This window comes from Phyllopteryx taeniolatus, chromosome 18 (genome assembly GCF_024500385.1).
Source record: "Phyllopteryx taeniolatus isolate TA_2022b chromosome 18, UOR_Ptae_1.2, whole genome shotgun sequence".
Taxonomy (NCBI): domain Eukaryota; kingdom Metazoa; phylum Chordata; class Actinopteri; order Syngnathiformes; family Syngnathidae; genus Phyllopteryx; species Phyllopteryx taeniolatus.
Window position 1 is genome coordinate 10,665,988 of NC_084519.1, and position 14,760 is coordinate 10,680,747.

General features: G+C 39.7%; 1 protein-coding gene across 1 annotated transcript; it reads right to left on the reverse strand.

The window, feature by feature from the left end:
* Positions 1-414: 414 nt before the first annotated feature.
* rd3 (retinal degeneration 3, GUCY2D regulator) lies at positions 415-5,389 on the reverse strand. Its single transcript, XM_061753960.1, has 3 exons — positions 5,226-5,389; positions 3,540-3,888; positions 415-1,766 (listed from the first exon to the last, which is right to left on the reverse strand). Exons 2-3 carry the CDS (start codon positions 3,827-3,829, stop codon positions 1,415-1,417), a joined length of 642 nt encoding a protein of 213 aa, XP_061609944.1. The 5' UTR covers positions 3,830-3,888; positions 5,226-5,389; the 3' UTR covers positions 415-1,414.
* Between the last annotated feature and the right edge of the window lie 9,371 nt (positions 5,390-14,760).

A 14,760-nucleotide genomic window follows, 5' to 3' on the forward strand; every position in this document is an offset into this window, starting at 1 on the left:
CACCCAAGATGTGCTGTTAGATTTAAATTCCCTGACAAAGATTAACCAGCATTATTATCGAATTGCATTTAATTCCCATTAATCCCTGTAAATTGCTAAAGAGGGTTATTTGAATAAATATGTATATTTCAATTCAATTCAAAAAGTGAAACTTTTCAGAAGGCTAATTACTTTCTTATGTAATTTTTATTAAAATGGTGAATTTTAATGTTTTTTTTATGCTCAGGTATAATCCAATTATAAAAAATAAAATCATGAAATAGTTCACGGTTTGTAGTAAATTGAATATAAATTTCACTTTTTGAATTGAACAATAGAAATCAATTCAGTTTTGCACAGCATTCTAATTCCCGTCTATTCCCATGGAAGGTTTCAATTATTGTAACCTTAATTGGGAACGTCCAACCAGATGCATTGTGGTCATCAAGAACCATTTATTTCCTCCTCTTTTGTTATACAGTATATACAGTGAACCCCCATTGAAAATCTGCAATATGGGGAGACCATGTAAATTTTAAAAAATTTGTTTGACCCCTTCTACACACTTTAAAACTTGTTCAAGCACATATTTTAAACACCTTGTAAATGTATTTGAACACACAAAATTGAAAGCATAAAATGTATAGAAAATACTTTATGTATTGTAGTTTCTGTGTGTGAGATGCATGCATTTGCCTTTAAGAGGCGGGGACTGGTTAGGCGGCAAGTGACATCAGCGAGTCTGTGTGTGAGTGTGGGTGTGAGCGGCGGCTGACAGCAGCTTCTCCGTGAATGTGCTCATTGCGTTTTATTATTCTCCCGGTGTTCAATAAATGGCTAAAGAGTGCATCGCCGACTGTGGCTCTCCTTTCCCACATGCAAGGGTATTATAATAAGTATACTGTAAAAACCCATTTTAAAAAAAATTTCACTTAAAAACCACAGATTTGCGATATAGTGGGGGTGATAGATACAGTACATTCCACAAAAACCGAAAGAAGAACCTTGATATAGTGGGTGAAAACCAGAATAAAGTAACATAATATTTCTTCCATGCATATGTGTCAAAAAATAAATAAATAAAGGCTGCATCATGTGGAGGACCGCAATGGTTGAGAAACTTGTCAATTGAACACATCAATTGAACCTGATCATTAACTCCTTCCATGAGCTCATCAACAAAAGAAGCAGGGGGGGAAAACTGCAATTCCATACTGGTGTGTTGCCAGGTTTGCGGTCACTGCACCCAAAAAAATTATTCCTTTCAAAAACATAACAAAAGAGCACTATCTTGAAAACACAGATTTTCCAATATAAACAGGCAAGATTTGTCAAGTGTGAGTCGAGCAAGTCCTAAAATTGACAACTTAAGTCTGACTTGAATCACGTTATTTGACTTGAATCCCCCATCTTTGCTTTGTCCTTCGTGGTCCCATCAGACGAGTTTACTGCTGCTTGTTCCTTTGTATCTGAAGTCCGGCATGCTCCACACCCTCTCCTCCCTCTCGGTCCCTCTTTCCACATCTTCCGACACCGTCTTCAGGTCGCTCAGGCGGGCCCCGTCGGTCGACATCAGGCCCGCCGTGCTCCCAAACGGGTTGATCTTGATGCGCGACCTGAAGTTGACCAGGGACATGCTCTTGGCGCGTTTGTTGCTCCACTGGCAGGCGAGCCGCTGGGCCTCCTGCTCCTCCTTCAGTTGCTCCACAGCCTCCAGGAGGATCGAGCGGAAGAGGCCCGACACCTCTTGCACCTCTGGGTCGCTGGCTTGGATAGCGTCACGGAACCTGCGCAAGACGATATATGATTTACACATGAAAACAATTGTGTCTCAAGGACAGAGTTGTTGTTTTTTTCTTGTAGTGTGCAAAAAACAAATTTTTAGCACCTCGCTCTCTCAGGCTCTAATGAGACACCTGAGACTTCAGCGGGGTGTGAACATTACAGATGCTCAAACAAGCTCAGGATGTAAAAAAAAAAAAAAAACACAAAGTTCTTACTCCTGATTTTAGCTGAAAGTCAGCAAATAGTGGTTAGGATGTCTGAGGTTCAGTGTTCGAATCTTGGCACAGGCCTCCCTGTGAGGAGTGTACATGTTATTCTTGTGCGTGCGTGGGTTTTCCCGGATATGCTGGCTTCCTCCCACATTCCAAAATCATGCATGTCATGTTCAATAAAGAGTCAAAATTGTCCATTGGTGTGAACGTGAGTGTGACTGCTCGTTTGCCCAGGCTCCAGCTTACCGTGTCCCGAATGAGATCAAACACTATAGAAAACTGGATGGATGTGCAAATGTATTGGGTCACTGTTAGAGTTGTTCTTTTAACAATGGAGTAGCAGTGACCTTATAATTACAGATACGACCAGAAAGAAACAGATAAATCAGGTTACAGTGGTCCCTTGAGCTACGAATGACTCGAATCACGAGCTTTTTGAGATACGTGCCGTCATTCGGACAATTTCTTGCTTTGACTTGTGAGCAGAAATTTGAGATAAGACCGCTGTATGGTGCCAGAGAACTCGACTCAATTTACTTCACAATAGGCAGCGGGTTACCAAATTGGAGAAATATTCTTCAAAAACGGGCTTCAAGCTGTTTGTTGCCACTTGCTCTAATTTCTTGGTGTGATAAAATAAACACTTCCGAGCCTAAAACATTAAAACCGTAAAAAATAATATTAAAACACATATTACAGGGAATAGAATGTACATCGTGTACAGTATTACTGTGCATTACTACTGTATGTTTAAGAGTTTAAATTGTGTTTAAGTGTATAAAAAGTATATATATATATATATATATATATAAGTATATAAGAGTATGGTAATAGAGGTTAGTAGGAGTGTGGGGAAGATTAATAAGAGTCTGGGGAGGTTCATACAGCTTTAAAATATGTATAAATAATCCTCCCCCAAAATGTGCCGGCTACTTCGCGGATTTCACCTATTGCAGGGGTGATCCGAAACCTAAGCCCCACAATAATCGAGAAATTGCTCTAAGTGTATTAAAATAACTACTACGCTAACAAAACATGAGAAATGGGCGGATGAATAGCATCAATACGGCGCACTGGCGGTGTTATAACGCTTTAAGCAACGGATATTTGAACTCAAACAGTGCATCCTCTGCGAAAAACGTCGAACGTTCCTGGCGATTACTGAGTCACTTACAGAAGTTACGAAACGCTTCCTCGTTTGTGTCTGCATGCCTGTATTATACTGCTCCCCTGGTGGCGAAGTTGTGTACAGCAGAAAGCTGCAATGAATTAATCATGATGTACAAACAGTTTCATTCTTGACATTCGATTTAATTTTGCTATTAAACTGCTTTTAGCTATTTTCATTCCTATAAAACACAGAAGGGATTACAGTGGACGCCGACGAATATCCACGGATAATTGGCGCCTATTATTTATCTATTTTTTTGTTTTAGCCCCAAAAAATCTTGAATAAGCAGGAATAAACCTTCATTGAGTGTTTTTTTTTTTTTTGCGTTGGTTCCCCCCCCACCCAAAAAGAAAAAAGACAAATAAGATTTGAATGAAATAGCATGCCCTTACTTGAGGATGACCAGTCCACAGCAAGACGGCGGCACCTTGGCGCAGAGGTCCTCCAGGCCCAGCCGCTCCCCGGTGCTGATGCTGTAGGATGAGCGAGGCGCGCTGGCCAGCCAGCTGTAGTCCACGCCGGTCTTGAGGCGCCGGTACTCGCTTTCCCTCTCGCTCTGCTGCCTCTCCGCCTCCTTCAGCTGCCAGCTCAGCTCCACCATCAGCGTGTCGGCGACCACGTCGGCCGGCTCCCTGCGGGGGATGCGCTGGTGAGGCTCGCTCCAGCCGAACCAGGAGGCCATGGCGCGGTCCTCCTCAACTGCCCCTCGACCCCCGCCCCCACCCCCTTGGTGACAGAAAGCTATTCAGAGAAGAACATCACTTCAATAAGTGAATATTAGATTTTGCTAGAAATTCAAACTTGTGGACGACCATGATATTTCCCACTGTGCACCTGTGTGTGAGGGGAACAATGTGCAATAAAATGATGCAAATAACATACACTACTAACGACAGTTGCCTTTAAACAATTTGTGCATCATGATTCATTCATGGCACTTCCATGGCAGTATAATATAGTTGTGCAAAAAGGACAAAGAAGAGTTTCACAACTATTGTAAGTGATTTAGTAATCTGCAGTAATATTAGTTGCTTTTTCACAGAGAAAGAATATATGCCTGTGAGTATTGTTATATTGTCTCTCTACATGTGTTGCTGCACCATTCCTTAAAGCATTATAACACCGCCACATAGATGATATTCATTCGTCCGTCTATGGCATTTCAACAGCGTTAAGCTAATGGTAAGGTAAATTAAGTTTGCCTGTAAAGTTTTTAGTGAATTTTGGGATCATCCTGAAATTTCATCAGAAAGCACAATACCTATACCATCATCTATCTATCTATCTATCTATCTATCTATCTATCTATCTATCTATCTATCTATCTATCTATCTATCTATCTATCTATCTATCTATCTATCTATCTATCTATCTATCTATCTATCTATCTATCTATCTATCTATCTATCTATCTATCTGTCTATCTATCTATCTATCTATCTAAGCATTTTATTTAATTGGCCATGCATCAAAACATTCTTGTAAAGGCAGACTTTTTTTGCACTGGCTGTGAATAGTATGGGCAAGTGTACCTAATGAAGTGTCCAGTGAGTTTGAGGTTCTTGTTAAGATTTTTTTTTTTAATTATCATTTTTGGGACATGAACTTTACATACTCTACTTAAACCATGACATAATACCCCATTGTCCTGAATTTAGTTGCTACATCTTTTCACAAACACACACACACACACACACACACACACACATACACTGGTGGCTCCGTTTTGTAACTGTCCTCTTTAATCTGAGGTTAATCCGTTCACATGATGAGTCTTCACAAATAGCGTGCCTCATATAACGGTGTGCATGTTTTACTACGTTGTATTTATACAATCAATATCGTGTTTTATTTTCTCTTTTTTTATCGGGAGAATATAACTCATATAGATATGAGTGAATCATCATGATTTAACGTACATCATTTAACAGTTATTGCCACAATCAGATGATATGTAAATGGAAGGCAGCCTATAGAGGAATATTAAGAGCTTTAGAATACTGTCAAATTTGTTTTAATTGGTATTTCTCTGCATGATTAATTAATTTAATGAATAAAAAAATGCAACATTTCTTACCTCTTTATCTCCTTTGAAAGTTTTTGGGGATGTCTCCCCCCCTTCCCAAAAACAGACTAAATTATGAGCGAAAGCATCAGTCCGATGTTGTGAGAAGCTTGGCTGATATATTATGGATCCTCTCTCTCTCCATTATTTTCACCTCGCCGCATCCTTGCTCTTCCTCCTCCTCCTCCTCCTCCTCCTCCTCCTCCTCCTCCTCTTCCTCTTCCTCCTCCTCCTCCTCCTCCTCCTCCTCCTCCTCCTCCTCCTCCTCTCCTCTTCCTCTTCCTCCCTGGAGCCTCCCCTGGCCTGCCTCTACTTGTTCCACCGGGCCGTGGGGCTCCAGCATCTCCAGCGGGAAACTGAGGCCCCTGATGAAGTGCTTATGTCCCTTTGTTTTTTTTAATTTATTTATTTTTTCTGTGTGCGATTTGCTAGTTGCTATAGTGACCAGCGTAAGCCTATTTGTCCACAATAAGCTCCATCAGCTGAGAGGGGAGCGATGAAGAGGCAGATAAAGGGAACAGAGAGATTTAAAAGGGAGGGAGTAAAATTCAAATCGATGATGTACTGTTTGATCAAACATCCCCGAGGTCATGCATATGCAAATGAGCCTCCTGCACATAATGAGTGTCGGTGACCCACAGCAACTTCTGTTATGGGATGCCACGTTGTCGACGTTGCACATGCAGTTGTACTGTGGAGGAACATCAAGGTTTAGTTTGGTGTGTAGGTGTGAGCACGCGCCCAACACCCCTGCATGAACTGTGAACTCTGTTGAATCACACCACAATTTGCAGTAGTGTCAAAATAATTGAGAAAAAAAGGGCTATTTATTTAAATAGTTGTACATGAGCATTATTTAATGCTATTATTGTTAATGCCTCAATAGTAATATTTATACTGTATATAGGCCTAGCTTTCTCACCCAATAAATTTGTGAGTAACTGGAGACAAGCTCATTATTATTGTAGTACTGTATATACATTTTGTGTGTGGTGGTGTGACATGAGCTTTTTCTGTTATAGACAGTGTTGGGTAGTAACTAATTACATGTAACAAGATTATGTAATTCGATTACAAATTTTATGGACTTGTAATCATTATTATTACTGAGAGAAAAGGTGTCATTATATTACAGTTGCTTTTGGAAATTTCTATGATTACAATTTCAGTTACATTTGAAAAATGTTCATATCACTTCTTCCTTTTAAATCTGACGCTTGGGATTGGCTTTCTCTGGTCATGTAGTCTCAAACATGTCAAATTGTTCCAAATATGACCACAAAGCGCCATCTTGTGGTGCAATCTATTAGTTTGTCTGAGATTTTGATAAGGTTAGACCCATAGTTTTATACTTCTGAACATAAACGAACATTGACTTTTGAACAGTTTTGTCTTGACAATTTTCGACTTTTTTATGGAACATTCACATCTCTTTTGTCATATTAAACAGTATTGTGCACATTTGTCATTAGGTCAACATGGTATCATGTTTCCCACACGCTGTACACATATTGCATATACTGTATGAAAAGCAAAATGATAATTCTAGACTAAAATAACCATGTGAAAGTCGAAGAAAAGTCGAAAAAAAAAAATTTCTCACAGCAGTCGACCCTAAATGAGAGCGTGTCTCGCTCATCTTGAAGATAACAGATGGGAAGGTAAGCTGCTCCCTGGAAACCCGTGACCGGCCCTAATCCTTTAAAGTGATTCCCTCACCGAATCAGCCACAATGTGCTCCACAAGTTCTAAGAGACGTGCTTACAGTATCATGGAGAAGTTGACACAGGGTGTGTGTCAAGGTCATAGGCACCATAGAGAAGGACACTTTTTAGTCGTTTCAACCACATTCCCAGTGTAACCAGTAAAATAAAGCCCCTGTGCATCTGCTGTTGCTCAAAAATCAACACAAAAACAGACAAAAGAGCTCAAACTTAAGAGTGCAAAATCACACTTTGTGTCATACCATAAATAAAGCCCATGTTGTGCTATTGTGAGTTAAGCACAAATCAAACACTTATAAATTGGTTTCACGTGGTTTCATTGGTATTTGGGTTATGAGGGAGTTCTTGGAAACATTTCTCCCCTGGACCTGGATATATATATATATATATATATATATATATATATATATATGTATATATTTTAGGATATTACACTTACCACAATGCAACTACCCAAACCATCCACTGGAGGGCAGAGTTTCCCCATCTTTCATCTATGTCATAAATCAATAACTGTTTGCCAGTGTATGACTCATAGTCATTATTTACTTTGACAATTCAGGTAGTTTATATGGGATCAAGTGGTAAACAAAGGAGTGTCTTCGGGTGTGGAGACAACGTTTTCTGTGAAAACAAACATTACAAGCTCACTCAAATAAGCAGAATTGCACCCCACCGACAGAACAAACAGGAATCCTCCAAATCACACATTCTTCACTCAGGCCAGGGCATATAGAAGGGGGCCTCAGGGGGTTTATGGCACGATAGTTATTGTTTGTGTTTTGTAGCAGACTCTTAATATTTGACATACATCCTTCCATCTATTTTCTATAACCGCATATCTTGTTCAGGGTTGCGGCTCCCCCAGTCGCATTCAGGTTTACAGTAGGTAACCCCTGCAATGGTCGCCAGTCAGTCGCGGGGAAACTAGACCTGAGCTGCAGCATATCCCAGCTGACTTTGGGTGACAGGCGATGTACACCCTGGACTGGTCGCCAATTAATCACAGGGCAACTAATATTCTACTTTATAACCATCTGTCCATTTTCTATACCTTTAGCGCTTGTTCTCATTAGGGACGGAGGTGAGCTCGAGCCTATACCCGTTGACGTTGGGCGAAAGGCGGGGTACACCCTGGACAGGTTGCCAGTCAGTCATTCACACACAGATACTTAAAACCATCGGGCAATCCGCTAAATGCGGAACGTCACGTGATCAAATCCAAAAAACGGGATAGCGGACTTCCTGTGTATGCTACGCTAACGAGGATGACTACGGTTTGATGACATGATTGTTTGAAGCTGAACTTACTAAAATGTATTTTGCTTATGGCTGGTGTCAAAGTTAAATACATGTCATTTATTTATACAAATACGACATGATATATGTAAACATGAACGAAGCCTAAACATCAAATTTTCATCATTGGTAACTCTGTGGTGACATCTTGTGTTAAAAAAAATATTATAGCCGTTTAAAGTCCCTAAAGTTGCTTTTTTCACGTTCACCCGAAATGGGTGGAAGTGCTTCGATTTTTTTTACCAAATGCGGACGTAGGTTGCACATATACGGATTTAGAGTCTTCAATGACTCTAACATGCACGTTTTGGGTATTTGGGAGGAAGCCACTCAAGCACAGGGAGAAGATGCAAACTCCACACCTGAAGGCCTGAATGGAGTTTCAAACCCAGAACCCCCCGACGATAAGGCAAATGTGATACCCACTGCCCTGTTTAATAAATATGCCTCCATCAATCAATTTACTATTTAGCTTGTCCTCATAAGGGTTAAAGGTCCCATATTTTGCCCAACCAACTTTTTCTAGTATTTGGAAAGTAATATTGTGTTTATGGTCAATGAGTAAACGTGTGAAATATGAATTAAAGTCGTCCACGCATCCTTGAGTTCCAGACGCTTTTCTGCCCGAAGGCCTGAAATCACGTCCTTCGAATTTCTCGAGCTCATCTGCGTCACTAGCGAAGATCTCCGCCTTCCCTTTCCGCTCCCGAGCCAGCGCTGTCAACATAACAAACACGTGTGCTGTCGCAAGTGGGTCTAACATATAGACAATCAGTCAATCATTCTAGTCCGCCTTTTGCCCTACATTAGCCGGGTTAGGCTCCAGCTATCCGTGTGGTGCCATTACAGTAAAAGGAATGAAAGAGGTCAGAAAGGGGGAAATTAAATAAGGAGTGGGTGTGACAACAGACACAAACTTCACCCTATGTGTCTCGTTAAATCACCACTGAACTGCCACCTTGCTCACATGTTATTGCATAATCCCCACCGCCTGCACAAAGTTTCAAAATGACACGGCATGCTTCTTTTGGCAGATACGGAAGGAAGCTCTGGCCGATCACATGAGCGCAGAGGGGAGGGGGGCGGGGGAAACCAAAAGAAACGCTATTGTGCTGACATCCACTTTTCATTGGCCTTTGTCCAGTTTCCCCTTTTGAATAGAAAAGCCTTATAAGCACTGTGTACTGAAACCACAGCCTCTCCAACACTCACAGCTCAACAGTCCCAACGCTCACCCAACAACAATTTGCAATACCGTAGCACAAATGGTCAGAAAACAGGTACAGTATGCAATGTAAACGCCTCTTGATTGCGAGTACATGTCCATAATGAGCTCTTTTGGTTTTGTAGCTTGTAAAATATTTTTAAAACTATTTATTTATTTGTATTTTCTGTAAACTTTACAAGAGATGCTGCTGACCCTGGGAAATCCCTGCATTTTTAGTTTTTGTTTGTACGTAAAACAAAGATACTGTAAGTGGAAGATTAACAATTCAGTTATATTGAAATTTTGGAAAACTTTATTTACTGTACCTGCGACCCTGGTGAGGATAAGCGGTGTAGAAAATGGATGGATGGATATTTACTGTAGAAATGTAGGGAGCTATTTATTTGGTTAAATTTTCATTTAAACTGCATAAGGCATGCTGCTGTGCCCGGGAGCTCCCTGCACTTTTTATGAGAATTTTAAAACAAAGACGTCTATTGTCTAAGACAAAAAATAACTTTAATATATTGCAAATCCAATATTTTCCCTATTACAGGAAGTATCAGTGACTGGCCTCCTTGATTACTAATAATCTCTATCAGTCCTGAAAAAAACATATTGGGCTATCGCTGATTAAAAGCACATAGCCTCACGGGGTAAGTGTGTTAACTTAAATCCACTCATAGACAAACATTGGATTCTTCTTGGTGGTGTAGATTAAACTATTGACTATGAATTCAATTGAAATGACAAGGGAGTATTAGTATTAGGGCCACACCAAAAAGAAAAAAAAAAACATTGTAAAACTACAAAAAAAATTTTGGAATATTAAGAGAATAAAGATATGTATGCCAAATGTAATGAGACACACAAATTCCGAAAGGTTCAACTTTTGTCTCGCCACTCCATAATATATTCTCGCAAAAATCTTGGGAACAATTCTTTGTTTTTTTGTTGTTGTTTTTTTCCCCAAAAGTAAGAGGAGCCTTTATGTTCTTTTGGGTCAACGGTGGTTTCCACCTTGGAACTCTGCCACAGATGTCCTTTTCCCCCCAGTCTCTTTCTTATTATTAAGTCATGAACACTTTCCTTAACTGAGGCAAAGGAGACCTGGAGTTCTTTAGATGTTGTCCTGGATTTATTTGTAACCTCCTGAATGAGTCGTCGCTGTGCTCTTACGGTAGTTTTAGTAGGCCGGCCGCTTCTCGGAAGCTTCACCACTGTTCCATGTTTTCTCCATTCGTGGATAATGGCTCTCACTGTTTTTTGCTGGAGTCCTAGCGCCTTAGAAATTGCTTTGTAAGCCTTCCCAGACTGATAAATGTCAATTAGTTTATTTATCATTCTTTGGATCGTAACTGTTTGTCAGAAAGGTTCTATTTAAGTGATTTCTTGATTGAACCGGTCTGAAGGTAATCAGACATGGGTGTGGTCAGTGAAAATAAACAAAAAAAATTTGATTAGCCACAGTTAATCCATGATTTAACAAGGAGGGCAATTACTTTTTCACATAGGGCCAGGGCGCTTTGAATAGTTTTTTTCCCCCCTTAATTCATATAATCCCCATTTAAAAACTGCATTTTGTTTATTTGGGTTATCTTTGTGTGATATGTATTTGTTTTGTTTGATGATCTTAAACTATGCCAAAAAAATCAGAATTGGAGAAGGGGCCAAATACTTTTTCACAGTACTGTAAATGTAAACCTCACAATCGCGTCCAATCATCATCAGGAGGTTGCAGATGTGTGCCACTTTTAAATGAGATCAACACTGACAATATTTAACTTTCATCTGTCTTCTGATGCTGCTCACCTGACTGATAACAGCTCCTGTGCACCTCCATGTGCACCTAAAGACCCCTTTTTATCTTTACTGTATGCAGATTGTATGCCCACAAGGGTGTGAACTGTCATCCTTTCGCACCGTCTGTCATCCTTACCAAAGTATTTTATGAGTAGTGGGCTATTAATTATTGCTGCTTGAACCCGCTCAGCCCTTTGATCAAAGTCTGAGAGTAAGAAGTCATACATTAACCCACACTTTCTTCATTCACGACTCTGACAGGTTATATACATACAGTATATTTGTATCTATGCATGGTGTGACACATCTTTCAATTTTCCCTGTTTATCTTATCTATCTCATTGGCTTTTAAAATTGTTTTCATTTTCTGTGCAGGGGGGTCAAAGTTCCACAGGCAAAGCTTGTAATTTGATCGAAGGACGAAAAAAAAAAAAAGCTGACGTTATGACGGGCCGGCTAGCTGGCCCTGTGAGGCCAATTTCAAATCGGATTGTTTAAAGAAACAGTCCAATTGTTAAAGCAGTTGAAGTTACATGGAATGCTGCACTTAAAAGGCAATATTTTGTCGAAACATATTAAATATTTTGTCATTTCAATTTTCCATTACACCTTTTTATACTTTAAATGAAGCATTTTAAGTATCCCTACAATTCAATCTGCAAGTGATATTAAATAATAATTATAATACAGTACAAATGTAATTAGCTAGTAAATAATTATTGATTAAAAAAGAAAAATACATGTAACTACAAATGCTAAAGGTCATAAAAAGAGATTACTGCATTTTAAAAATATAAAAAATATGTGAAAAATATATATTAAAATAAATATATGAATTTTTTGTTCATTCAATATTAGGTCATCTGCATCATCATCATCATCATCAGCGTCATGGTGGTGGTGGTGGTGGTCAGTGGAGTTAACATTCCAGTCGGCTTAGGCTCCCCCTTGACTGACAGCTCTTTGGTAGAGACCATGTGGTCAGATTTAAAAAAAAAAAAAAAAAAAACCTGAGACTGTGGGAGAGAACAGGGTTGTCGTCCCCGGCATTTTTAATCCACAATCTTCACAGTCAAAATGATCATCTCTTATAAGAATCTATATCAGTAGCAATAGCTTCAATGAGGATTGAAATAAAATATCAATAAATAGCCATGTTGGAGGTCAATGTTGGTCAAGCAGGAACTCCTAAAATACCCCATTTCCTCAAATAGTGGCCGCTATTCTGAGAGATGGCACATTAGTCACCAAATAGATGCCTCTCATAATCTGCAGATGAGAACATACTGGAGATGTCCCTAAGCGACAATATGAGTGCCTTGCTCAAGGGCAACTAAAAAAAAAAAAAACTTAAGCACATGTCAAGCCTTGTCGCATTACTGTTTACAGTGTGTGTGTGTATGTGTGTGCTTCCAAACAGGACAGACTAGAAATTAGGGAAGGAGGGCTCATGCATTGAAGAAGGCTAAATGGGACTAACTAACTCGTATCAGAGACACCAGCCCCAATTGAATTCTTATTATTTTTTTTTTATCTTCAGGTATCTGGAAATTATATGCATCATTATTTTGACAAAATGAGTTAATTGTTCATTTGAAGCTTTGAAGAGTTGCCAGGCAACCTACAGTCTCTAAATTAATGGTTCCATCTGCGAAGATATTCAGGGTCATTAGGTGTCACATTTTGTCTGTCAGGATTTACTTTAACGCTTCTTTTACATTGCGGGTCAAATTGACCCATTTGAAAATGTAAAAAAAAATAATATTTATCAAACCATATGTGTCACAGTTGGCTAGTTCAAGAGGGCTTTAATTCAACACTTTTGTTACATTGCGCGTCAACCGCGACCCATTGTTGCTATGTTCAAATGTGTTTAAAGTGAGGAAGGAGCAACACTTTTTTTTTTTTATGGCCCTAAAACATATTCCTGCGGTGAAGTGGGGTTCACTCATTGTATTCGCCATGAAAAAGGGGGTGGCGAGGGCGCTCATGTGGCTTTCAGCAAAACCAAACAATCATCTTTCTTTCTTGTTGCTGACGCTCGGATCTGAAGTGGAATCGGTTCAGTGAAAACATAGGCGGCATTCTGACTTGCTTTTTGATGTTGCTCACATCCACAATAGCCCGCAGGCAAGGTGCAAAGAACACCTGGTGTTAAGAGCGAGCACACACAAAGCGGCATTCTATGCACGGATAATGTGAAACAAGTTCCCCCCACCACCACACAGGAATGCTGGGTAAAGCCCTGTGTGCATGTTGCCTTTGCAATGCCGCTTATGTAAGACCCTTTGGTCGCCCATCGAATGGTCAGCAGCGAAGCTGTAATCATGGCAGTTTCTGGCATGTGTATTATGTGCAGCCACACAGGGGGGCATTGCGCCCCCCCCCCCCCAAAAAATTTTTTTTTTTAACATTGCTGCGTGGTTTTCTATTACATAGTGTTTGTATGGGAAATTAGCACTACAGAAAATGGATAGAGTCATATTACAATCTAATGCACTGCACACAGAAATACTTTTCCCTTCAAATGTCAGATTTCACGGATGTCATGGTAAACATGTCCATCGTGACACAATAGCGATTATTAGTTATTTTATTTGAGCCTCTATTTGAGGCGCAGCGCTTATTTGGTCAAGTGAAAAGTAAATGAGGCACCTGATGATTGAAGCATGGTGTCTATTAGAGCTGAGGCAACAATTTGAGGAAATTTGGTAGCCATGTATTCATGGCACATTTTGAGTTCATCCAAGTTTATTTCTGTTGTATAACATAAGTGACAATTCTCTGCTGCCCATTTAATAAGACTTCAGTGTGTCTAGTGCTACATTTTAGGTATCATAGTTATACAATTGGTAAACCAAGTTATTTTGGTACCATTCATAATGTTTGAGAGAAACCCGAAGAACTGCACACTGTAATGAAATTAAACGCTTAGCCACGATGGGGCTCACGAACAACTGGCTCATTCACTGACTTATTATGAAAGTAAAAGTAACTCCTCTGCCTCAGAGCTGCTGAATAAACATTGTTGAGGTGTGGCACCCTGTGATGTGTGCAAATGTATTGCACTGAATCAACTTAAGAAGAAGACAAATTGTCTGTGTGGCCTTGGGCACACACATATAACACAAGTTTAGTTGGAGTGGCTAAAGTTGCCAGGGACAGAAATTTTGGCTCTAAAATCATTCATTTTGATTAGGAAGACCATCAACTATGGGAGAAACTATGAATCAATTCATTCTACTCTCTGAATGTTCTGAACTCCTATTACAATATTGTATTGAGCTGAATTATGCTGTCCAGAGAAGTTGCCATAGCGTGGATGAAGGCCTAAAGTGCAGTAAACATTACACTAATCAGACTGAATTTGAGCATTTAGCCTCCCTTTCGATGTCTCGAAAAGATAGCCCTGAGTGATTATCTTGTGGTGTGCGGAGACATTTCCTGATATTGTACTTTTTATTTATTTTTATTTTTTTTCTAGCTCACACTTTTTTTGTTAGCACTGACTACT

Excerpts from the sequence above, each read along its gene's own strand:
- rd3 (XM_061753960.1), bottom strand. The coding sequence starts at position 3,829 with ATGGCCTCCTGGTTCGGCTGGAGCGAGCCTCACCAGCGCATCCCCCGC. Across the intron at positions 1,767-3,539 it reads TGTGGACTGGTCATCCTCAA|GTTCCGTGACGCTATCCAAG; the intron begins GTAAGGGCATGC and ends CGTCTTGCGCAG.